General features: G+C 47.4%; 1 protein-coding gene across 3 annotated transcripts; it reads right to left on the bottom strand.

Moving 5' to 3' along the window:
* Positions 1–1255: 1255 nt before the first annotated feature.
* C7H3orf14 (chromosome 7 C3orf14 homolog) lies at positions 1256–23519 on the bottom strand. 3 transcript variants are annotated; one of them, XM_044301821.1, is made up of 5 exons: positions 23413–23519; positions 20990–21057; positions 19959–20070; positions 18452–18526; positions 1256–2006 (listed from the first exon to the last, which is right to left on the bottom strand). In XM_044301821.1, the coding sequence occupies exons 2-5, from the start codon at positions 21040–21042 to the stop codon at positions 1977–1979; spliced, it is 270 nt and encodes an 89-aa protein (XP_044157756.1). In that variant the 5' UTR covers positions 21043–21057; positions 23413–23519; the 3' UTR covers positions 1256–1976. The 3 variants fall into 3 exon arrangements, with proteins under 3 accessions (XP_044157756.1, XP_044157754.1, XP_044157755.1); XM_044301819.1 differs by lacking the exon at positions 1256–2006 and adding an exon at positions 13175–13986; XM_044301820.1 differs by lacking the exon at positions 1256–2006 and adding an exon at positions 13175–13986 and having other exon boundaries at positions 19959–20089; positions 23413–23485.
* Between the last annotated feature and the right edge of the window lie 3614 nt (positions 23520–27133).

Below are 27133 nucleotides of genomic sequence, written 5' to 3'. Positions count from 1 at the left end.
ACACTCCCCAGGGTCGTGCACACCTTTTTTCTCTTCAGAACACACCTGGATCTTAGGGTCCTCCTGCCTAATGGTGGTTCCAGGTGCCCTTGATGGTGATGGGTTGTTAGGTGCAAGGCAGTGCCCCTTGACAGCTGAAGGTGTCAGTGCAGTGTAGCAGTGCAGGAAATAATGACGCCAAGTTAATAGCAGAACAGTTTTTTTTAACTGAAGAATAGAGTTCCGGCACATTAATCACTATTCTCAGCATGCATAGACTGGCAGATCCCCCGACAGTTATGCGGTTTCCACAGTGTACACGGCTCCGGTAGTGGTTAACAGGCACAGTTATATATTTAGAACAATTATGCTTGCGTTGCAATTCTCTAGCTGACTTTAATGTAAGCATCCAGGAATGGGGGTGCAATATTGAATGTTAGGTGAGGCAATGCAACCACAGGATGGTCCCTAACGTCAGGCATAGCGCTGTACGTTCTTTAGACGGGTTGCAGTACTTACAATAAATGTCTCCACAAATGTCCACAGCAGGATGTGGATATTTTCCTATGCAGATGGCCAATCCGCTCCTCGGGTGTGCCCAGGCACCGTAAGATTTTGATCTCTTATACATGTGGCTATGGTGGCTTATTGGTCTTGTTAAGACAGAATTTATCCACAGGACTTCTCTTCACACCTCCTCCTTATTTCTGGCATGCCTTTTTTTGGATAGATTTGGATCTTTATCCACTTTTCTATTTGGCTTGTCTCTGCTCTCATCAATGTCTAGGTTTGAACTGCCTTTAGACTGTTCTAACTTCTCCTTCTCCTAGGAGATGGGACAAACAACCCCATCTAGTGGGAAGTTACAGCCTGTTAACCATGTACTGGACTTTTACATAAAAATGCATCAATACATAGCAACTCACATCACAGTAGGACGCTGCATGTACATAGCCTAAAATGTGCAAACCCATGGGGATGGGGAGCATGTGGCATGCTGTATAATAGAGTTATTCTCTCCTTATTAAAATATGGTGCCTCATATTGTGGCATGCAGACGGCCTACAAGTCCTTTAAGGGGTATTCCGTCTGGAAACTGGATAGGGGAAAATGGTTAGGTCAGCAGGGGTCCGACTAGTTTTATTTAGACTTTGAATGGATCAGTGTGTGATCCAGTCGACCTCCACCTACCCCTGCTTTTGCAGTAGGTGTAATAAAGGACTAGAAGCCTATTCCCCCTCATCCGATTGGTGGGGGTGCCACAGATCAAACCGGTACCAAACTACCAGCTATCACCTATCTGGTTCTGCTTCTGGCCCACATACCCAGGCACTCTGAGGGTGCCATAGAGGTGTCCATTGATATAGCAGGGCCATATGCCTGGCCCCTTGAGATAATGTACTAGATCTACTTGCAGTCCTATGTAAAACCTCTAGTCACCAATCACAAATTCAGATCACATATTATTCTTCAGTATGCCCTCCAGATCACACACTGACTCAGTGGGGCTATTCACACGTCTATTTTAATTTTCATAGATCTGTGTTCCCGATCCAAAAGCCTCACCGCATTCCTATTCTTGTCCGTTTTTGTGAAAGATGAAACCTCTTTCTATTGATGGGAAAGAAAAATAGAATGGAATGGATCTGTTTTTTTTTTACGGACCGGAAATGGGATATGGCTGTACGCATGAGACCTAAGGACCCCTGGCACTCGGGTATACTGTGGCTCTGTACAACCCCCCAGTTGCAATCCGTAACCCACAGCGCTCTATGGGGCACTATTGTCCATCCATACAGCTGCAATTTCCTATGGAGGAATGCAGTTTTTTTCTGCCCCGTGGTCAAGTGGCCGGCCCTGAGCGAGGTGAAGAGAGCGCGACATACGGATGCCAGCTATGTAAATGACAACAGTTCCTGGCACTTTCACTAGGTACAGACATGTAAATGTCACAGCTAATAGAAGCCGTGACGAGGAGATGACAAGAGCTGTGAAATTCATTGAAGGCAGATTGTTTTCCATCGTCTCTGCAGAGAAAAAGAGAAAAGAAGAAATAAAAATTCTACGAAATCGTCTTATATTTTATTACACACATTGCATATTGACTCGTTCTCGGAGCTTGTAATAGGAGCACGTCATGTTCTTATCCAGCATATTACACACCGAGACAGACTTTCCTCAGGAAACAGCGCCGCTCTTGGGGCTATGTTTGATATTACAGCTCAGCTCCATTCACTGGGCTTAGATGCAATACTAGATACATTCTATGGACCAGGGTGGTGCTGCTTCTATAAAAAACAAATAGGTTGCTGCCATGCTTTTCTAATCCGTCACAACCCCTATGGGCAATTGCCTGGAGTTTACGCTCCCTATTCATCCCCCAAATTGTAGTCGTGGCTGACCCTCAGATCCGGCACCGTCTTCTTGAATACTGGGGAAACTGGCAGCTTTCGGGTAGGTCTACACGTCGACATGTGTTGAGCGACAATAAGTTGCGCGACACATAGGGCCCAACTACACTGCAACATGTGTCGCGCGACAATTTTTATAATGGTAGTCTATGGTGTTGCACTGCGACATGCTGCGACTGCGACGCAAGATTCAAGATGGATTTTTCTGCAACTGTCGTGTCACAGTCGCAGCATGTCGGATGTTGCAGTGCGATACCATAGACTACCATTATAAAAATTGTCGCGCGACATTGGTGTGAAAAATTTTTGCGCGACAAATGTTGGAGTGTAGTTGTGCCCTAGCTGTATCGCGACTTATTGTGGCGCGACAAATGTCGTCGTGTAGACATAGCCTTATGGTCTTATGGGGAGGCACAAACACAATGCATGACTACACTCTAAGGCTCCATTCACACGTCCGCAAAATGGGTCCGCATCCTTTCCGCAATTTTGCGGAAGGGGTGCGGACCCATTCATTCTCTATGGGGACGGAATGTGCTGACCGCATCCACATTTGCGGATCCGCACTTCCGCATCCGTGCTTCCGTTTCCGCAAAAAAATAGAACATGTCCTATTCTTGTCCGCAATTGCGGACAAGAACAGGCATATTCTATTATGTCGGCAATGTGCGGTCCGCAAAATGCGGAACGCACATTGCCGCTTTCCGTGTTTTGCGGATCCGTGTCTCCGTGTATCCGCAAAACACATTGCGGACGTGTGAATGGAGCCTAAGGGCCCATTCACACAGCAGGTTTTACCACGGAATTTTGGTGGGGACAGCCACTCCAAAATTCAGCCGAAAACATCCTGGCAGCCAGGTCCTTTCTGCCTCCCATATTTCAAGGCAGATCTGAGGATTGTGGAGCGGGGGCTTATAGCCGCGACCACGCCGAGAAGGGACATGTTCTCGCAGCTTTAGGCCTTATGCACACGGCCGTATGTATTTTGCAAAAAAAAAACGGAACGGACAAGGAAAGAAAATACGTTTGTGTGCATGAGGCCTTAAGCTGCTGATCCGCAATCCTCAGATCTGCCGCCCATTGACATGAATGGAAGACAGAGAGGACGCAGCTACCGGCAGGTTTTCGGCTGAATTTTGGCGTGGCTGTCCCCACCAAAATTCCACGCGAACGGGCCCTTACAGTGTATGCATTCATCATGTTTGTGCCTCACCACAAAAGCTGCCAGTTTCCCCAGTGTTCATGAAGACACTGCGGGATCTAAGGATCAGCCATGACTACAATTTACAAATTTCACCGTGGCTGTCCACACCAAAAATCCATGGCAAAGCCGCCATGTTAGAGGGCCCTTTTAAAGGCCACAACTATCATACTTTGCCATCGTGGTAGTTTGCGGTGTAATATCACCTGTTATCACTGCTAATCGGAGATGTCATACTGAGGGCTTATTCAGACGGCCGCATGTTTTGCGGATAAATTTTTTGTGCGGACAGTTCAGCATGTCCGCAAAAAAAATGATTGCATTCCGCATTTTTGCAGACCCATAGAATTCAATGGGGCCACGTCCCGATTTTCACTGACAGGTATAGGACATGTTTTATTCGTCTTGCGGGGCTGTGGAACGTCAGAAAATATGCAGACAGCACACGGTGTGCTGTGCGCATCTTTTGGGGACCCATAGAAGTGAATGTGTTTTCATCTAATCCGAAAAAATTACAGATCAGATGCCGAAAGCAACATACGGCCGTTTGAATGAGCCCTAAGGCTGAGACCACATGATGCGGCCAAGCCCCAATCGCCTGCAGTAGCCAATGGACGCTTGATTTTGCAGTAAAATCGTGTTGCTATTGGTGATTATGGGTGGACATGGCATGGCCTTGTGTGGCCAGCTGCACAGTGGGGTCTCACCCTCAAAAAATGTGCCAGGGCTATAATGTCTGAGGAGGTATGAAGCAGCAGGGCTATGCGATTTGCATGGGGGGGGGGGGGGGTGTATGCAAATAACATGTCAAAAGTGAAAAGAAAATGTAAAATACAGTCTTTTTGAATGTTCATGCAAAAAAAAAACTAGATCACTACTAGGGCCAAGGGCAGTTCCCTAGAGTGGCAGCGTTTAGTGGGCAGCACACACAGATGTAGCAGAGCTAGAAGGAATGGTTAACGTGTTTCGGAAACAATGGCAAGAAAATGTTAACTGACTTTTTCAATGGTTTTTGTCACGAGGTAAGGCTAGTTTCACATCACAGAGCAGCCTGCCAGAGTTCTCTATATCCGCCGGATAATGGGGTCCGGCAGAGAGCCGGCAAATACACTGAGAATTAGGCCTCTTTCACACGGGCATTGCGGGTGCGTTGCGGGAACATACACAATTTTTCTGCACGAGTGCAAAGCATTTTAATGCGTTTTGCACGCACGTGAGAAAAATCGGCATGTTTGGTACCCAGACCCGAACCCGGACTTTTTGACAGAAGTTCGGGTTTGGGATCGGTGTTGTGTAGATTTTATTATATTCCCTTATGACATGGTTATAAGGGAAAATAATAGCATTCTTAATACAGAATGCATAGTACAATAGCGCTGGAGGGGTTAAAAAAAACATTATAAAAAAAATTAAACTCACCTCATCCACTTGTTCGCGCAGCCCGGCCTGTCTTCTTTCTTCTTCTTTGAGGACCTGGGAGGAAAAGGACCTTTGGTGACATCACTGCGCTCATCACATGGTCCATCACATGGTCCGTTTGGACTTTTGATGAATAATGCAAACGGATCCGCTATGAACGTATACAAGCGTTTGCATTATTGGTGCGGATCCGTCTGTGCAGATACAAGACGGATCCGCACCGAACACGAGTGTGAAAGTGGCCTTACTTTTAAATGACAGACCGCTGATATCAACTCACCTGTCTCTACTTTCTACTGCCGTTAGTATGGGCAGCATAAAGTTGATGACAGGTTCCCTTTAAGGTAACATCATTGATATCATATTATTGTAAGAATTTCTCCTTCTCATTCTATTCACATTGAGAAAAATAATGTTTTAATATATGCAAATAAACCTCTAGGAGCAACGGGGGCGTTACCATTACACCTAGAGGCTCAGCTCTCTCTGTAACTGCCGTGCCTTCTGCACTTTGACTGACAGGACCAGGCAGTAAAAACGTCATCACCCCCGGCCCTGTCAATCAAAGTGGAGAGGGAGCGGCAACTGCAGAGAGAGCAGAGCCTCTAGGTATAAAGGTAACGCCCCCATTGCTCCTAGGGGCTCATTTGCATGTAATAAAACATCATTTTTCTCAGCAATGCGGGCACATATGAACATGGGACCAACTCAGATGCCTTCAGCTGCCAAGCGCACATGTAACAGGTCAGCCAGTGTCATAGGGACAAATCTGCTGACAGATGCCCTTTAAATCCAGGCTGTTCAGTGCTCGTCACCTGTTAGGCTGGGGCTATGCAGCCGTATGTGCCACACAACATTAATGATTGTCATTGGTGGTGCAGTGCTACACGCGACATTCCGCCACTGCAAAACAGCAGTTGCAAAAAAATCTAGACCATGTGACTTTTACTGCATTGACCTGCCTGCAACTTTGCTGTTGCTTGGCTTTGTTTTTATAACCAAATCCCAGCTCTAAAGTAGTTGTGCGACAGCAAGTTGCAGAGAAGTCACACGTATTTTCTGTTGGGTGACTTTTCTGCGACACAAGCCCCAGCCTCACCCCCGAACCGTAGACAATGTGTACTGCAGGTTTTTGGGAAGCCAGTTATCAAGCCCTCTGTGATGGACCGCCCTTCTGCTGATTACGGGGGAGGCTCCTGCAAATACGGTGTCTGGGTTTATTATATTTTTATTATGATTTTTCTCTTTCATTTTAACACAGCTATAGCTGTCGTAGGGTCAGCCTGACGCTCATAAGACCACTTGCAGTGTCCAGGAACATCTTTACTCTATGCGCTCATTCAAGTGCGGTCCATCAGGACCAAAGATGGTTCATGGCCCAAGCAGCGGTCTGAGACTATCCTGAAGATAAAACCATGAACATAAAAATCTGAGAAACCCTTTTAAAGGGGTGTTCTGGGAGAACAATATTGATGACCTACCTAACCTCATGATAGGTCAGCAATATCTAATCGGAGGGGGTCCGACACCCGGCACCCCTGCCAATCAGCTGGTTGAAGAGGCCGTGGTGCACGGGTGTGCGCTCCTCACAGTATGTTTAGCACAGCGCCGTACATTGTATAGTGGCTGTGTTTGGGATTGCAGCCCAGGGCTATCCACTTGAGCTGTGCCTAGGCCACGTGACCAATGAATGTGACATCAATGGCCTAAGGCTGCAGCACTCACCGGAGCACCATGGCCTCTTCAGACAGCTGACTGGTGGGGATGCCGAATGTCGACCTCCACTGATCACTTTCCTTAGGGTACATCAACAACACCCTTTTAAACATGGGTTCAGGTCGCTTGATTTTAACCGTAATGTTTTTGCCTTATTGCAGTCGAAGCCCCATAAGATTGCAAGTGTAATGTGATCTCTCGCATGCAATTTTGTCCCCAAAAGGTTCTATGTGATATCACGCAATTCCAATTTTATGCAATATTGCACAGCAATTTTAATACTTGCATCTCCCCCTAAATTGCATCTGAAATGGCAACTGTCAGCATAGAGCGCCATGTACTGGAGGTTTTACAGGACAAGCTCATCTGAGGTCGCACTGTAAAAGTTCACATCATGGAACCCGGGCCATAAATACTAGATTTGACTCTTTGTTACACTTTCCGTGTTCCAGTATCGATCCTCTATGTCGTTCGCACTAGAAATAAAGCTGTTTAATTTTGTAGATTTCCTCCCATTTGCTAGTCATTATTAGTATGTGTTTAATCAACAGTTATTTGGCGGAGCAAATGATGTTCCTGAGTGTCTACTGAGCGCGGCGCTGACATCTGGTGGCCGTCACCGAATTAATGAACAGTTCTATTAGGTCTCTTAAAGTCTGCACTAAGCAGGCAGAAAAGTTGCAGTGAGCGCTTATTACCATGCAATCTGCAGCCCGCTGACAGAACTGGAGCAGGATCCTGTGCCCATACACAACCATGGTTCTCTATATGATGTTTCCATAGTTTAAATCATAAATGTCTGGTAGAGAAAGGTCCCACGGAATGTGCGGCACTATAAACAGGGGGCACAAAACATGTTGCACTATATAGGGGGCACAGAGCCTGTGGCACTATCTACAAGAGGCACAGAGTGTGTGACAGTGTCTACAAGAGTCACAGAGCATGTGGCACTATCTACAGGGGGCACAGAGCGTGTGGCACTATTTACAAGAGGCACAGAGTGTGTGGCACTATCTACAGGGGGCACAGAGCGTGTAGCACTATCTACAAGATTCACAGAGCATGTGGCACTATCTACAGGGGGCACAGAGCGTGTGGCACTATTTACAGGGGGCACAGAGTGTGTGACAGTGTCCACAAGAGGCACAGAGCATGTGGCACTATTTACAGGGGGCACAGAGTGTGTGACACTATCTACAGGAGGCACAGAGCGTGTGGCACTATCTACAAGAGGCACAGAGCATGTGGCACTATCTACAGGAGGCACAGAGCGTGTGGCACTATCTACAGGAGGCACAGAGCGTGTGGCACTATCTACAGGAGGCACAGAGCGTGTGGCACTATCTACAGGGGGCACAGAGTGTGTGGCACTATCTACAAGAGGCACAGAGCGTGTGGCACTATTTACAGGGGGCACAGAGCGTGTGGCACTATTTACAAGAGGCACAGAGTGTGTGGCACTATCTACAGGGGGCACAGAGCGTGTAGCACTATCTACAAGATTCACAGAGCATGTGGCACTATCTACAGGGGGCACAGAGCGTGTGGCACTATTTACAGGGGGCACAGAGTGTGTGACAGTGTCCACAAGAGGCACAGAGCATGTGGCACTATTTACAGGGGGCACAGAGTGTGTGACACTATCTACAGGAGGCACAGAGCGTGTGGCACTATCTACAAGAGGCACAGAGCATGTGGCACTATCTACAGGAGGCACAGAGCGTGTGGCACTATCTACAGGAGGCACAGAGCGTGTGGCACTATCTACAGGAGGCACAGAGCGTGTGGCACTATCTACAGGGGGCACAGAGTGTGTGGCACTATCTACAAGAGGCACAGAGCGTGTGGCACTATTTACAGGGGGCACAGAGTGTGTGACACTATCTACAAGAGGCACAGAGTGTGTGACAGTGTCTGCAAGAGTCACAGAGCATGTGGCACTATCTACAAGAGGCACAGAGCATGTGGCACTATTTACAGGGGGCACAGAGCGTGTGGCACTATCTACAAGAGGCACAGAGCATGTGGCACTATCTACAGGAGGCACAGAGCGTGTGGCACTATCTACAGGAGGCACAGAGCGTGTGGCACTATCTACAGGGGGCACAGAGTGTGTGGCACTATCTACAAGAGGCACAGAGCGTGTGGCACTATCTACAGGGGGCACAGAGCGTGTGGCACTATCTACAGGGGGCACAGAGCGTGTGGCACTATCTACAAGAGGCACAGAGCGTGTGGCACTATCTACAGGAGGCACAGAGCGTGTGGCACTATCTACAGGGGGCACAGAGTGTGTGACAGTGTCTACAAGGGGCACAGAGCATTTGGCACTATTTACAGGGGGCACAGAGGGCGTAACAGTGTCTACAAGGGGCACAGAATGTTTGACACTGTTTACAACAGTGGTCCCCAACCACCGGTTCGCAGCCCAGGACCGGGACCTGGATGATTGTTTGCCGGGCCGCGGCAATACAGACAAGGAGAAATGCAGGTGCCAGCAATCGCCATATCAGTATGACAATCCCTCAGGCAGCTGCTCCCAGCCAATCCCAGTGCTTCTTTCATGTACACCTGATGTGAGAGCAGCTATAACAGGCCCGCTGATTGGTTAGTGGCAAGACAAATGCTGATTGGCTATAAATGGATTGGGGCGGTGCTTAGCGCAGTCAGAAGTGTAGTGGTTTCAGGTTAGTTTGGCTTGCTTTACATTACTCGGCCTGGCGACTACCTGCAGCGCACGGCCCTGTGGGCTGTCATGGGGTTGTCACTGTCACTGCCTGAGGTAGGTGATGCTTTGTGTTTGCATCATACAATAAGTTAGTTAAAGCAACCTATGGCCTTAACCACCTCAGCTCCCCTAGCTTAAACACCCTTAATGACCAGACCACTTTTTACAATTCTGCACTACACTACTTTCACCGTTTATAGATAAATATCTCGGTCAAATGCCAACTTTGTATAAAAAAATGTGAAAAGTTGTCTTTTGCCGAGATATTTCGCTCACCCAGCATGGGTATATGTAAAATGACACCCCAAAACACATTCCCCAACTTCTCCTGAGTACGGCGATACCACATGTGTGACACTTTTTTGCAGCCAAAGTGGGCAAAGGGGCACATATTCCAAAGTGCACCTTTAGGATTTCACAGGCCATTTTTTACACATTTTGATTTTAAACTACTTCTCACGCATTAGGGCCCCTAAAAAGCCAGGGCAGTATAACTACCCCGCAAGTGACCCCATTTTGGAAAGAAGACACCCCAAGGTATTCCGTGAGGGGCATGGTGAGTTCCTAGAATTTTTTATTTTTTGTCAAAAGTTTGTGGAATATGAGACTTTGTAAGAAAAACAAAAACAAAAAAAAACACATCATTTTCCGCTAACTTGTGACAAAAAATAAAAAATTCTAGGAACTCGCCATGCCCCTCACGGAATACCTTGGGGTGTCTTCTTTCCAAAATGGGGTCACTTGTGGGGTAGTTATACTGCCCTGGATTTTTAGGGGCCCTAATGCGTGAGAAGTAGTTTGAAATAAAAATGTGTAAAAAAAGCCCTGTGAAATCCTAAAGGTGCACTTTGGAATGTGTGCCCCTTTGCCCACCTAGGCTGCAATAAAGTGTCACACATGTGGTATCGCCGTACTCAGGAGAAGTTGGGGAATGTGTTTTGCGGTGTCATTTTACATATACCTATGCTGGGTGAGAAAAATATCTCGGCAAAAGACAACTTTTCCAATTTTTTTATACAAAGTTGGCATTTGACCAAGATATTTATCTCACCCAGCATGGGTATATGCAAAAAAGACACCCCAAAACACATTGCCCAACTTCTCCTGAGTACGGCGATACCACATGTGTGACACTTTTTTGCAGCCTAGATGCGCAAAGGGGCTCAAATTCCTTTTAGGAGGGCATTTTTAGACATTTGGATTCCAGACTTCTTCTCACGCTTTAGGGCCCCTAAAATGCCAGGGCAGTATAAATACCCCACATGTGACCCCATTTTGGAAAGAAGACACCCCAAGGTATTCAATGAGGGGCATGGCGAGTTCATAGAAGATTTTTTTTTTGGCCACAAGTTAGCGGAAATAGATTTTTTTTTCTCACAAGGGTCTCCCTTTCCGCTAACTTGGGACAAAAAGTGAAATCTTTCATGGACTAAATATGCCCCTCAGCAAATACCTTGGGGTGTCTTCTTTCTGAAATGGGGTCACATGTGGGGTATTTATACTGCCCTGGCATTTTAGGGGCCCTAAAGCGTGAGAAGAAGTCTGGAATATAAATGTCTAAAAAATGTTACGCATTTGGATTCCGTGAGGGGTATGGTGAGTTCATGTGAGATTTTATTTTTTGACACAAGTTAGTGGAATATGAGACTTTGTAAGAAAAAAATAAAAATAAAAAATAATTTCCGCTAACTTGTGCCAAAAAAAAGTCTAAATGGAGCCTTACAGAGGGGTGATCAATGACAGGGGGGTGATCAGGGAGTCTATATGGGGTGATCACCCCCCTGTCATTGATCACCCCCCTGTAAGGCTCCATTCAGACGTCCGTATGTGTTTTGCGGGTCCGATCCATGGATCCGGAACACTTGCCAGAATGCCAGCATTTTTTCCCATTGACCTGCATTAATGCCAGTGTTCCGACAAAACAGATCCGGCATTGCGGTCGGCACATGATCACACCGCAAAAAATGTGAAAAAAAAAATGCCGGATCCGTTTTTCCGGATGACACCGGAGAGACGGATCCGGCATTTCAATGCATTTGTCATACGGATCAGGATCCTGATCCGCCTGACAAATGCCATCAGTTTGCATGCGTTTTGACGGAATCCTCTGCCGCAAGTGTGAAAGTACCCAATGTACCTTAATAAATGACCTCCAATAGCTTTTTTTAAAATATATATATATATTTTTGTCTACAGAGCTGTATGAAAGTTTGTTTTTTTGAGGGACGAGCTGTAGTTTTTATTGGTACCATTCTGGGGTGCATTCAATTCTATTCATGGGGTATGGAGCCCCCAAAAATAAGGCTATTCACTTGTCTTGATTTTTTTTTTCTGTTACTGCATTCACCGAGCCGGATAAATACTTTCATATTCTAATAATGTGAACATTTTTGGACACAGCTTTGCCAATTATGATTATTTTTTTGTTTATTTTATATGTAAAATTGGGAAATGGGGTGATTTTAATTATTTTTACCTTTTTAACTTGACTTGAACATGAGGTTGTTGGATGGCATAGTTGAATATTGCAGTCTATGGGGACTCTCCATGCTATTAGGCTCTGCCTCAGGAACTAATCTGCGCCCTGTGATTTCTCCACGGGAGGCTGATTGGAGTTTACAGGAAGCCTCCTCCCCCTGAACAACCTCTCAGATGCTGTTTCTCTTGACAATGACAAGGATCGAAGTGATCGCCGATCCCTGTCACTGCCGGCGGGTGTTGGCTGTGTTACACAGTGGGCGTCCACTGCTTATGGTGCAGGCTGAGATTGTGGCCCTGCTCCATACTCCCCTTGGATGTACACTTATGTCAAGGTGCGCAAATGGGTTAAAAGTTGGTCCACCATTGCAAACTTTTTAAAATTTGTCCCAATAATTATAAAACAAGAAATGAAGAATCTTTGAAATGGGATTTAATTAGAAACGTTCTGCCGTTTTGTTTCTACAGCTTCTATGCCTCTCCATGGTAAACAAATCGGGCTATGTTCACACATTTGCAGTTGGAGAATCTGCAGCGTGTTACAGCATCAGTTTTTGACAAATGTAATCCACACGCTGTGTCTGAAGGGTGGGGAAGTGCAACAGACGGGGGAGCACGCTCCTCATAAATACACTGGACTCATTACTAGGAGCCCAATGTATTCTTCCAGCTCCTCAATTAGCTAAAGGGGGAAAATTTTGCACCATTTAGGCCTCCTTCACACGGGAGTTGCGTGTGAGGGCCGGACAAGATGCGAGTGCGTTGCGATTTTTCCACATGAGTGCAAAGCGTTTTAATGCGTGTTTGGTACCCAGACCCGAACCCAGACTTCTTCACAGAAAAATGCTAAGGTGATGGACCATGTGATGAGCGCAGTGACGTCATTAAAGGTCCTTTAGCCAGGTCCTGAAGAAAGTCGAAAGAAGAGGAGACCCGCTACGCGACCAAGTGCATTAAGGGGAGTTAAATTTGGTTATTATTTTTAACCCATCAATGGACATTTTACTAAACATTCTGTATTAAGAATGCTATTATTTAACCATGTTATAAGGGAAAATAATAAAGATCGGGTCCCCATCCCAATCGTCTTCTAGAAACCATGCGTGGAAATCGCACCGCATCCGCACTTGCTTGCGGATGCTTACGATTTTCACGCAGCCCCATTGGGGCCTGCGTTGCGTAAAAAATTCAGAATATAGAGCTTGCTGCGATTTTCACGCAACGCACAAGTGATGCGTGAAAATCACCGCTCATGTGCACAGCCCCATTGAAGTGAATGGGTCCGGATTCAGTGCGGGTGCAATGCGTTCACCTCACGCATTGCACCCGGGCGGAATTCTTGCCCGTGTGAAAAGGGGCCTCAGGCTACTAGGAGTATGGACCTGCACATGCACTTACATAGGAAGCATATTCAGCTGACAGATCCCGTCTGTGGAATAAGTCTATATAGTCAACAAAGTTGCAGATGTCTACCACTGGACGAAAGCGGCATGAAATCTCCGACATCTGCTCCGAGGCAACCAAAAGCATATAAGCAATAAAGAGGTATTCCGGTTCTTACAAGTTATTCTCCTACCCGCAGGATAGGGAATAAACAATTAGATTTGTGCGGATTATACCGCCAGGACCACCACTGACCATGAGAATGTGTGATTGCGGTGGTTTCTATATGTAGAATGTTGTGTGAAGCCCCATGTGTCCTCCTAGTCTGGTTTTAAGGTCTAGGTTGCGGAGCATGTACTCATGCACATCGGTTGTGGGACTACAACTCTCAACATGTCCTTTGGAAATGTAGACATGAGTCAGTATATGGCTGGAGATGGCATACTGGAGTACAGAGACGGATAAACCTGGCCCGTGATGTGAGGCTATCTTGGAAAAGTGCTTGAGCTGCAGCCAGAAGGAGGCAGGTTCCTTCTCCTTGGTGTCTGCATAGTTTGGGAATGTTTGAGCTTCTGCTGGTTTTCTTTCATTCCAAAAGGCAACTGAGATTTTCCGAGTAGAAACTGCTCCCATTTAGGAAGTTCCTGTTCCACAGATTTCCAATAGTCACTCTGGAATACATAAAAATAAGTCACTATCCACTGCTAGGCAATAAGCTGGGACTTGCTATGTAAGGGGGCATTCACGCGACCGTATTTTTGGTCCGCATCAGATCTGCATTATTTGTGGATCGGATGCAGACCCATTCTGCAGACAAGAATAGGCATTTCTAACAAAGGGAGGAACCCGCTGATCCTCAAAATGCAGAATGCACACCGCTGGAATCCGTGTTTTGCAGTTTGTGGTGCGCAAGATGGATACGGTGGTATGAATGCCCCCTAACCGAGACTTGTCAACGCATCAAAACTCATTTTCATATACCACATTAACAGCATTCATAGAAATGCTTTACATCAGCCTAAGGCCCCATTCACACAACCGTGGGGCCGCTGTGCCACAAACCGCAGGTCCTCAAAACACTGCCACCGGGCGTGTGCACTCAGCCTTTGCGGTGCGGACTCATTGACTTCAATGGGTTCACGATCAACAAGATTTGGCGAAATATAGGACGTGTCCTATCTTTTGCGGTGCCAAGGCATGGACACGGAAACACGCGTAAAGCTCTTCTGTGGGCGTCTGTGTCCGTGCCTCTGCACCGCAAACATTCGGACTTGTCCTATCTTTCGTGGCATTTTGCAGATCGTGTACCCATTGAAGTCAGTGGGTCGGCACCACGATGCCCCACAGTCGTGTGCATGAGACCTAATGGAACCTGTGGTCTGGCAGTGATTATTGACTTCTATGGGAGAGTGTTGTGGGCGTCCTCTGTGTCCTGTGCAGGGAGGGGGAGGAAGCGAGCTGTGACATCATCTACTGTGAATCTAGATCTTGAGTTATCGCTATATAGGTGTTACCTGTCATTGTTATTCAGCCTGTCATGCTAATAAGATGACTGCTGAGGAGTGATCTCTACAGATCAGGAAGTGTCTGACTATTCTGAGGCTCAGTGGCCAGAGTGAAAACTGCAGGATTTTTTTTAAAACATAGATAGAGACATGTGGGGTCATTTATCAAACTGGTGTAAAGTAGAACTGGCTTAGTTGCCCATAGCAGCCAATCAGATTCCACCTTTCATTTTCCAAAAGAGCTGTAAAAAATGAAAGGTGGAATCTGATTGGTTGCTATAGGAAACTAAGCCAGTTCTCTTTTACACCAGTTTGATAAATGATCCCAACAAAAAAAAAAAAATCTAAAAAAACTCAACATAAAAGTTGCATTAAAACAACAGGTAATTTTCTGATTACACATTTCTTTTATGTCGAACATGGACATTAGATTGTGGTCAGCCAAAAACACTTCTCCCTGCCGTTCCCAGAGCATGAGTACAGGGCCGGCGTCATAACCCGGCATCCCCGGGCAAGGGCCGGGGCCCAATGCTCCTGGGGGGGCCCACTGAGCTGCTATGAGCACTTCCATCAATACAGATGGGAGCTCTCACTGCTGTCATTTCCCTTACGCAGTACCCCTTTGGTGGGGCCCTCTGAGCTGCAGAGACTCAGGACACGCCCCCTCTACACAGGACACATGCTGCCTGAGGAGAGAGACCGCAGGGCGGGAGCTGGAGCAGAGAAGTGTGTAGACAGTCTGTGAGTGAGTCTGCACTGTGACTGTGTCTTGTCTGTGGGACAGAAGGGGGGGACTCTTCGATCGTCTGCTTCTTCATTCTATTTAGTTGTGTTACTGTTTCATTAAGCAGTTTGTGTCCATGACACCTGCCCCCCCCCCCCCCCCCACATATCCTGTCCTATCTCATCCTCATGGGGCCCCTGCTGTCTCCTTTCCTCCCTCATGTATCCAGAGCTCCTGTTCTACCTTCCTGTCTCCTATTGCTGCCCTGCACAGACCTCCTGCCCCTACTTCTTGTATGAATCCCCCTCAGAGCCCCTTCCACCTACTTGCTGTGTCCACCCCTCCTGTCCATCCAGAGCTCCTGTTTCACCCTCCTATCTCCTATTGTCCTGGACAGACCTCCTGCCCCTACTTCTTGTATGAATTCCCCTCAGAGCTCCTTCCACCTACTTGCTGTGTCCACCCCTCCTGTCCTTCCAGAGCTCCTGTTTCACCCTCCTATCTCCTATTGTCCTGGACAGACCTCCTGCCCCTACTTCTTGTATGAATTCCCCTCAGAGCCCCTTCCACCTACTTGCTGTGTCCACCCCTCCTGTCCATCCAGAGCTCCTGTTTCACCCTCCTATCTCCTATTGCTGCCCTGCACAGACCTCCTGCCACTACTTGTTGTATGAGTCCCCCTCAGAGCCCCTTCCCCCTACTTGCTGTGTCCACCCCTCCTGTCCATCCAGGGCCCCTGTCTCACTCCTCTGCCTCTCATTATGGTGGCATCTGAACAGCATTCACCATAAGGACCTTCTAACGTCACAGGGTCATGTGACTGTGCCCCCCACCCTGTACTGTGCCCCTTTATACCCTGCATTGTGTCCTCTTACCACACCCTGTGCAGTGCCCCTAGTCATTCCCTGTACTGTGCCCTCTTATACCCTTTTATCCAGTCACTGTATGGTGGTTTTATCATTGTATGGCGGCGGTATCACTATATGGCGGTGGTATCCAATAACTGCATGGCCATAACTGTATCCCCTTCCCTGCCCACACCACTTTTTTAGACCCGGCATGAGCGGGAAAAGATACAGATTGCGGTGCTAAGGACCTTTGCGCCACAATCTGTGTCAGAAATACGCCTAATATAGACGTATTTCTATATAATAAATGACCCCCTAATTGTATTATTATTCGGGGGTAGGGCTAATATCTTTATAGTATATAGATTCTAGTGTATTATTATTCTGTGCCCTGTATTTCCCAGTAGAAAATGATCCTTGGTAAACATAGTCCTCATCCCTGACCACCAGGACCAGGTAGCGCTCTGTCAGTACATGGGGGCCTCCCCTCTCCGCCATGCTGCTCCGCTGTGTACTGGGGCTTATTCTGACACTAGGGCTGGGTTCACATCCCATTTGTGCCATCCATTTAAGGTATACCAAAAATGTATGCGTTAACACAAGGATGCTCAACCTGCGGCCCTCCAGCTGTTGCAAAACTACAACTCCCAGCATGCCCGGACAGTCTACAGCTATCAGCCTACAGCAGGGCATGATGGGAGTTGTAGTTTCACAACAGCTGAAGGGCCGCAGGTTGAGCATCCCTGCGTTAACAGATGCCTCAGACTGATGCCGTACAGTGGCGTCCGTTCATCATACAATCCTCAGACTGATGCCGTACAGTGGCGTCCGGTCACCATACAGTTCCATTGTAAAAAAACATATACGTTAACGTATGCATTTTTTACTTGACTCTGCAGGATACAAAAACGTGGAGTGCTGCACATTTGTATACATCAAACCGATAGGAAAAACGTGATGTGAACACACATTGGGGGGGACGGGGGCGTACTAAAATTTGCTGTGGGGCCCAGTCAGTTCTAGCTACATCACTGCACATCTCCTTCTCTCCTCCAGGCCTGGCTAACTGCTGCAGCCGGCCGCCGGAGAGAAGGATGGACAGGACTGCCAGCTCCCCTGCAATGATAGGTATGTGAGGGGGCCACTGAGGGGTCATTCATCACACTGTGAGGGCCCCTTACACAGTATAATGACTCCCAGTGCCCCCCATTTAGTATAATGATCCCCATTGACCCTCCATTTAGTATAATGACAACCAGAGCCCCCATTAAATATAATAACCCCTCCTGCCCCCTCCATACAGTATAACCCCCAGTGTGGGGGCGACTGGGGTCATTATTCTGAATGGAGGGTCACTGTGGGGTCATTATACTGTGAGGGCCCTTTACATAGTATAATAACCCCCAGTGTCCCCCATTTAGTATAATGATCACCAATGACCCTCCATTCAGTATAATGACCCCCAGAGCCCCCTCCATACAGTATTCCCCCAGTGTGGGGGCTACTGGGGGGTCATTATTCTGAATGGGGGCGACTGGGGGTTATTATTCTGAATGCAGGGCCACAGGTGGTCATAATACAGTGGGGGGGGGGAATTGGGGGTTCATTATACTGTGTGAAGGGCCACTAGTAGTGATTATACTGTATAGGGGCAACTGGGGGTCATTATACCGTGTGGGAGCCACAGGGGGACATGTCAATGTAAAAAAATGCCTCATGGGGGCCCACTGGGATTTATCGCCCAAGGGCCCACATGAACCTGGAGCCGGCCCTGCATGAGTACATCATTGGTGGGATAGGGAGATAACCCAACAAGTGCCCCCCACCACAGCAAACATCCGGGGTCAGCTGAATCCATACACATGTGAATGTCTTATCTCACTTATCTAATATCTATCGGCAGCAATTGGAATTGTGTGGCATGACGCACATGGTGCCAACTCTGCGCCTGGCTACAGCTTTGCCCCAGCCTAGATGTACAACATTCATACAGAAGCGAGTGCTGCTCTGGAGCATCTGGTGCTCACAAACTTCACCGATTACTTGGAAGGACGCTGACCTCCAGTTCCATGATCGCGTGGTTAGGGGCGACTTGTGATCTTCTCCTTAAAGTCTTCTCAGCTTTCCGCAAATCCTACAGATAAAGAAAATGTATGAGATTTAGGGTCCATTCACACGTCCGTTGTTTCTTTCCTGATCTGTTCCGTTTTTTGCGGAACAGATCTGGACCAGATCTGGACCCATTCATTTTCAATGGGTCCTGAAAAAAATCGCACAATGTCAGATTTTTTTTCAGGACCCATTAAAAATGAATGGGTCCAGATCTGGTCCAGATCTGTTCCGCAAAAAACGGAACAGATCAGGAAAGAAACAACGGACGTGTGAATGGACCCTAAGGGCGCATTCACCTGACCGCGCCGTGTTTTGAGGTCCACAATTTGTGGAACAGAACGGGCGGCCCTTTATAGCGATTGCAGACAACATTAGGACATGGACTATATTTTTTGCGGGGCCGTGGATAAAGGTGTCAGGGTGCATGTAATACTGCACTGTCCCTATAGGGGCCGCTGTAGAGAACTCGGAGAACTGACATCAACTTCCCTGGTAAAATCAGCTGTTTTCCAAAGGGGCTCAAGGGCCAAAAACATATGAGAGGCAAAGCCCTTGTAGTGTTTTATTAAATGCCCTAAAAGTGGAGCCTTACTTTAAAGGGGTTTTCCAGTAGTAAAATGTTGATAGCCTATCCTCAGGGTCTGAGGGGTTCTGACTCCAAACCCTCCAATCAGCCATTTGAAGAGGCGGTGGTGCTCTGGTGAGGGCCGTGGCCTTTTCCGAGGCCGGTGACGTCACAGTGATCGGTCACGTGGCCTCTGTGCAGCTCAGTCCAATTCAAGCGAATGAGCGTAATACCAACCATGGCCACCATGCAATGTACCGCGCTGTGTCTGGTATGTTGTAGCACTCACTGGAGAGCTGCGGACTCTTCAACAGCCGATCGGCAGGATTGCCGGGAGTCGGACTCTACTGATCTGACATCGATGACCTATACTGAGGACAGGCCATCAATATAGTGCGCTCGGAAAACCCCTTTAATTAGCGTTATAATCTGCTCCCCAGATAAATATAAAAGTGACAGGAGAGATACAGGTGACTTTCTGGAGATGCCTCTTATATTTAAAGGGGTTTTCCCAAAATTAAATATTGAGCGCTAGGTCATCAATATCTGATTGGCGGGGGTCCGACAGCCAGAACCCCTGCTTGTCAGTTGTTTGAAGAGACTGCCATGCTCAGGTGAGTGCTGTGGCCTCTTCACAGTGTACCAAGCAGCACAGCGCCGTACATTGCATAGTGGCCGTGCTTGGTATTGCAGCTCAAGCTCAGCCCCATTCACTTGATTAGGACTAAGATGCGCAAAGACCATGTGACCTATGGACATGACATCAGAGGTGGATCACATACTGACGTCCTATACTGATGGGGATACGCCATTCATTTTGAGTTTCTGGAAAACTCTTTTAAAACCTGAAGTTTAATCCAATAATTTACCAAGGCTTTGACAAACGTACCTGAAGAAGAGCCCGATTCCTGCCATGTGCGGCCTCTGACCACTGGCGGTGTGACTCCTGCGGCTCATCACTCATCTTCATCTCCGCTAAAACTGTATTCTTCTCTGCCGCTCTTATGAAAAGACAAGGAACTGGTCTAGTGTCAGGAAATACATCATTTGGTAATACAGTAACAATTTTTTTCAATCTGGCATCATTTACTTCAGGCCTCCGGGGGGCAGCGCATTCGACAGGAACGCTCTTTAGAGGGGATTTTACCATCACATTTTATGGCATAATATTAGTATCGGTGGAGGTCAGACCTCGGGGACCACCTCCAATCCCGAGAAAAAGGGACAACTTTGCTTCCGGACACCAGGAACTTTCAAGAGAATGGCACCGTGGCCCGTGTTGCTGGCTTGATTTATTTTCCCATCGCATTACCCACTGCTCGTTTCCATGGTTACGACCATCCTGCGATCCAGCAGCTGTGGTCGTGCTTACACGCTATGGGAAAAAGCTCCGGCCAATACACGCCACCAGATAGGCCAGTGTTTTTTCCTATAGTGTGCAAGTGCGACCACCGCTGCTGGATTGTGGTCGTAACCCTTCGGAAACGAGCAGTGGGTAATGTGATGGAAAAATGTATCCAGCCAGCAAAGGAAGCAATATGGACAATCACAATACATTAGTAAGTGCCTTGTAGTCACTTTCTCTACATGATAAATGCCATTGGCTGAAGTGAGACGCTCCCTTTAAGACCGTTTGTCCCCTCCTGTGTACAAGTGATATGAATTCTAGATCAGGATGTGTGATGACAGCGATGAAGCAAATCGTCGTCGCTCCTTCAAGTTTCCTTTAAGTTGCTATTTATACACATAATTTCCTTTTCGGCCGGCGTGGTGTTCTCGCTTTGCAGGAGATTGCACGGCGAGGATGTGCTACACGAACAGAAACAGATCCGATGTAGTCACAACATATGTTTGCACGTTGACAGTCGCACGTTCCGCGGGCGAGGGTGTCGGAGGAACGCTACGTAACGAGGCACTTACAGGGCGTCACGCAGCTTCTGTAACTCTGCCTCTCTGGAGGAGTACGAAGTCATCTTCTCTGCAATCCCCTGAAACCAAGCAGAGAGATGTCGGAACAGAAGGGGTTAAACGTCGCTTCTAGAGATGAGCGAATCTCATATTTCACATTTGACCGCAGTGCCACCGACACGCTCCCGGAGATCAACCGTGTCAGGACTCCTCACATCTCAGCCTCCTGGACCATGGGGAGGGAAGCGACGAGAGATGAGCAAATTTCCGAAATTTGTTTGTGATTCGTTTACTGGTAAAAGCAGAATTGCGTTATGGATTCCGTTACCACGGACCATATCGCAATTCTATGACGGAATGCATAACGGAATGCCTTCATTCCGTCATAATAGAAGTCTATGGGCTGCAAAATGGATCCGTCATACAGGCGAGTCCTCTCCTGCGTAACGAAAACCGGACGGATCCGTTATGCAGACTTCTATTGTGACGGAATGAATAACAGAATGTCTCTAAAGGCATTCAGTCATACAACTGCGTTATGGTCCGTGGTAACGGAATCCATAACGCAATTCACCTTTTACCAGTAAACGAATCACAAACAAATTTTGAAAATTTGCTCATCTCTCGTCGCTTCCCTCCCCATGGTCCAGGAGGCTGAGATGTGAGGAGTCCTGACACAGTCGATCTCCGGGAGCGTGTCGGTGGCACTGCGGTCATCAACAGCGCGGTCTAGGAGTCAAAAATACAGATGATCACAGAGTTCCATCCACGTCACAGGCAGACACAGACACAGCAAACAGCGCTCTATAGCTCAGCTTCCCGGATCCTCGTGTGGGGAAAGAAGGCTGCATAATTGGGCTGGGGGGGGGGCAGTATATTTCCAAAAGCAGAATCATCCCTGGAATCTCACATGTAAAGGCTCATACGTGTGTCGCCCGTGACGTGCAAATCGTGGTCCCCAGTGATCGGGCACTGTCCGTCCGGCCTGCGCTGACGGACGCAGACCCATTCAGCTTGACTGTCCGCCAAAAAAACAGAACATGCTTTATTTTTTTGTGGTGAGGAGGCACGGACAGAAATGCCACGGAAGAACTCCGTATCTTCAGAATTGCGGACCCATTCAAGTGAGCGGGTCCAAATCCGTGATACGGAGTGCACGTGGCCAGCGCCTGTTTATTGCGGTCCCACTGTTTGCAGGCCGCAATAAGGGTTTGTTCACAGGACCGTGCAGTGTTTTACGGTCCGCAAATTGCGGATCCACAAAACACAGATGCTGCCCGTGTGCCTTCCTTAATTGGCTGAACTGAACAGGAGGCCCATTATAGAAATGCCTATTCTTGTCCGCAAAACGGACAGGAATAGGACATGCCTCATCTTTTTTGCGCGGCCACAGAACGGAGCAGAGGATGCAGACAGCACACAGAGTGCTGTCCGCATCTTTTGCGGCCCCATTGAAGTGAATGGGTCCGCACTCGAGCCGCAAAAAATGCGCCTCGGATGCGGAACCGAACCACGGTCGTGTGAATGAGTCCTAAGGGAGAGTTCACATCTCCGTTTCATGTTATGTTCTGATCCGTCAGAAGAACACAAAAAAAAAACTAATAAAAATAAATAAAAAAACACACGATCCTGTAAAAAAAAAAAAAAAAAAAAAAAAAGGATCCTATTGCAAATTTGGCATCCGTTTCAGCCATTTCCGCCCAGGAATCATGGGAAAAGGAGTCCTGCGTGCGTGACTTTATAGCGCCTTTCTGGGATTTTTGGGTTGATCCTGCTGATCAGGTGCTTTTTAAAGGCTTGGAATGAGTTGTCCTCTGGGTGTTACCACTTGGGAGGGGGGGGGGGGGGGTTCCTGCACAGACTGACACTGTCATGACTGACTGGATAATGTCAGACTGTGCAGGGACCCCCCCCCCCCCCCCCCCCCCCCCCCCCCCCCCCCCCCAAACTGGTAACAACTCATTCATAAACTTCTAGTGGGAATAACAGAGGAACGGCACAATCTAGAGTCAGAAGAATAGATGCTCCGGAATTGTTATTACATGGGGGGTGTAAGTAGGAGAGGGGACATCATTATGGTTAAGCTACAAAAAACTAATTTTCAAATTTTAATTCCTCCTTTTGTGTTTAACTTCCCTGCAATTTTCAAGATCTCCGCCAGTTAATAGGAATGGAAAGGGTCAGAATTGGGATGCAAACTTGTATGTATAAACGGTCCATTCACTGACAGCAAGCAGAGGCCATGAAACAAAAAGGAACTATTCACTGATGTGCCTTGTCGCCCCCTGTATGACGTGTTCTACCATTACCACACAGCCTATGAGCCTCCACATGACATCCATCCTAGAAGGCTAGTCTGGGACCTGTAGTCCACGCCAGCCTAAGATGCCATAACTACCACCACAAGATTATCAGTGCTTCATCCAGACCTTCACCTCTGTTAAGTAGCCATGAACGAGACAAATGAGGTTCTGCAGCAGCTGCGATCACCCGTCTGCTCATTCCTCCACTACTTCCTGCTACTTCCGTGTACAGCCGTTACCACAGCAACCAGCCGGAAGAGGAGTATAATTGGGCCGGGCTGTTCACGTGACTACGCTTGTCCCGCCTTCCCGGATTAGCCCATCTGCTCTATATGACTTGGGAGCTGAGAATGCAAATCCTTGTGTGCTGCTGCCCTCTAGTGTCGGTTTTGAGTAATTGCATGAGATCCCTGGACATCCTCTGTTTTGCTCAGTGGGAGAAAGTTTTACATTGACAAAATGCCTGCTGAGACTTAGTGGTGACTATGAAGAACTAATTTATTAATTTATTTAAAAAAATTTAAATTACATTTTTAAAGGGGCGGTGGCGTAAGAGTAGGGTGATAGAATGCTTTATCCCTTTACAACTCACCTCCTGCAACTTTTTTTTGTTTTGTTTTTTTACCAGAGTTGTCTTTTAATTTTTATAAACAATAATAGTTAATATTTTATTTACTAACATTTAACTAAACATCACATTGACCCTGATGAGAGACGAGCGGCGCCTCGTAGGCACTACTTAACTCTTCCTGAGGTTGACACGGATTTCTTCTCTGGTGTCAGCTACTGATTAACTCTCATGAAGTTCCAGAAAGAGGTTCTGCAGCAGCTGCAGGGATTATCACGCAGCTCTGTGTCCTGCTGCAGGACTACATCATGCATTACAGAGGTGCTGAGACCTTGGATAAGATCAACGTGTTTCCCCTTACTCTTAATTAAAAAAATAAATAAAGAGGTTCTGCAGCAGCTGAGTTAAAAGGAACAATGTGCCTCCTTTAGTACACTGTAAAGATAATTAGAAGTGGCCTCAATTGAGCATGCTGTGATTGGGCGGCCCCCATAGACATTGACTGGAGCAGTAGCGAGAATGCCCCCCAAACCATCCAGGACTGCCTACTTATAGAAGGGGTGTTTGCTAATTGCAAATTTGCGACTATTGGCAAGTATACCATCCTCTCCAGGTGATGACATTCTGTCTGTGCACCCCCCCCCCCTCCCTTTTACCCTGGGTTCACACCTGAGCGTTTCTGAGACGCGCGTTTTACGCGCGTATTTGTCGCGCGTTTTTATGTGCGTTTTTTGCAATAGTAAACGCGCGTTTGACTCGCGTTTATGTGATTGACTGCAGTGTTGTCCAATGAGTCTATGGGGCAAAACGCGCGACAAACGCCCCAAAAAAAGCTCAAGAACTTGTTTATGCGTTGGGCGTTTTACAACGCGCTGTAAAACGCTCAAGTGTGAACCAGGGCCATAGGGAAGCATTGGTTTTCACGTGTTGAGCGTTTTACAGCGCGTTTGAACGCGCTGTAAAACGCTCAGGTGTGAACTTAGGGTAAGGCCCCTTTCACACGGGCGAGTATTCCGCGCGGGTGCGATGCGTGAGTTGAACGCATTGCACCCGCACTGAATCCTGACCCATTCATTTCTATGGGGCTGTTCACATGAGCGGTGATTTTCACGCATCACTTATGCGTTGCGTGAAAATCGCAGCATGTTCTATATTCTGCGTTTTTCACGTAACGCAGGCCCGATAGAAATGAATGGGGTTGCGTGAAAATTGCAAGCATCCGCAAGCAAGTGCGGATGCGGTGCGATTTTCACGCATGGGTTCTAGGTGACAGTCTATTCACTGTATTATTTTCCCTTATAACATGGTTATAAGGGAAAATAATAGCATTCTGAATACAGAATGCTTAGTATAATAGCGCTGAAGGGGTTAAAAAAAATAAAAAAGTTAACTCACCTTCTCCTCTTGATCGCGTAGTTCCCGGTCGGTCTCTTCTTTAGCTGTGGGCTAAAGGACCTGTGGTGATGTCAGATCACATGCTCCAATCACATGGTCCATCACCATGGTGATGGAGCATGTGATCTGACGTCACCACAGGTCCTTTAGCCCAAGCCCACAGCTAGCAAAGAACAGACCGGGAACTACGCGATCAAGAGGATAAGGTGAGTTAACTTTTTTATTTTTTTTAACCCTTCCAGCGCTATTATACTAAGCATTCTGTATTCAGAATGCTATTATTTTCCCTTATAACCATGTTATAAGGGAAAATAATACAATCTTCAGAACATCAATCCCAAGCCCGAACTTCTGTGAAGAAGTTCGGGTTTGGGTACCAAACATGCGCGATTTTTCTCACGCGAGTGCAAAACGCATGACAATGTTTTGCACTCGCGCAGAAAAATCGCGCATTTTCCCGCAACGCACCCGCACCTTATCCGGGCAAAAAACATGACGCCCGTGTGAAAGAGGCCTAAAGACGCCCCTCCAACAACTATTCCATGGTTCCATTCCCCCCATGAGCCAAACGCGTAATTTGATGCACTTGGACCCCTCTGTAACAGCCGCTATTTACCATTTATAATACTGGAATCTGGGTATAAGGCACCATAGCAAAGCTTAGTATGCCCCCCCATTAATTCCCCGGTATGTGTGCGTCAAACACTCTAAGGGCTCATGCACACGAATGTATTTTCTTTCCGATTCTGTTCCGTTTTTTTTTTTGTGGACCGTATGCGGAACTATTCACTTTAATAGGGCTGTAGAAAATACAGAAGTTACTCCGTGTGCATTCCGTTTCCGTTTGTCCGCACGGCCGTTCCGCAAAAAAGTAGTGCATGTCCCATTATTGTCCGCAAATCACGGTCCAGGGCCCCATTCCAGTCGATAGGTCCGCAAAAAATGCGGAATGCAGACGGAACACATCCGTATGTCATCTGTATTCTGCGGATCCATACTGTAGAAATGCTATGCCCAGCCCATATTGCTCATGTGTTTGGTGATTAATAAGTTTCTGTTTCTGTATACGATCCGCAAAAAAACAGATCAAATACGGAAACCATACGGATATGTTTTGTGTAATAACGGAACAGAAGAGGACTTAAATCAGAAAAAAAAAAAACTCACATACGGAACAACTGATCCTTGAAAAATGGACCGCAAAACAACAATGGTCGTGTGCATGAGCCCTAAGGCAGTGTGGAACGTAAAGCACTATTTTTTTCCATTAAAGGAAGTCTTTCACCTAATCTGAGCGTTTTAGACCGCTCAGATCAGGTTATAGACTCTTTAACCCTCATTACGATCATACCTTTCTCTTATGTGTCCCTCGCCCAGATAATGAAAATAACACTTTTTAAACTTATGCAAATTACCTTCTGAAGGTGCCCAGGGGCGGCGTTACTGGGCGATGTGCCGAGAAAAACACACCTCCAGCCGGCGGACGTCACGAGCGGCACCAGAGGACGGCGGGCTGGGAACTGGCCCGCACCTGCGCACTGCTCTGCCCATTATGGGCAGATGAACAGCTTTTCATATTGCGCATGCGCCGGCCAACTAAAGACAGCCGGCCGGCGCATGCGCAATATGAAAGGATGTTCCTCTGCCCATAATGGGCAGAGCAGTGCGCAGGTGCGGGCCAGTTCCCAGCCCGCCGTCCTCTGGTGCCGCTCGTGACGTCCGCCGGCTGGAGGTGTGTTTTTCTGGGCACATCGCCCAGTAACGCCGCCCCTGGGCACCTTCAGAAGGTAATTTGCATAAGTTTAAAAAGTGTTATTTTCATTATCTGGGCGAGGGACACATAAGAGAAAGGTATGATCGTAATGAGGGTTAAAGAGTCTATAACCTGAT

Source organism: Bufo gargarizans, chromosome 7, assembly GCF_014858855.1.
Source record: "Bufo gargarizans isolate SCDJY-AF-19 chromosome 7, ASM1485885v1, whole genome shotgun sequence".
NCBI lineage: Eukaryota > Metazoa > Chordata > Amphibia > Anura > Bufonidae > Bufo > Bufo gargarizans.
This window is presented reverse-complemented; position numbering and strand designations above follow the sequence as displayed.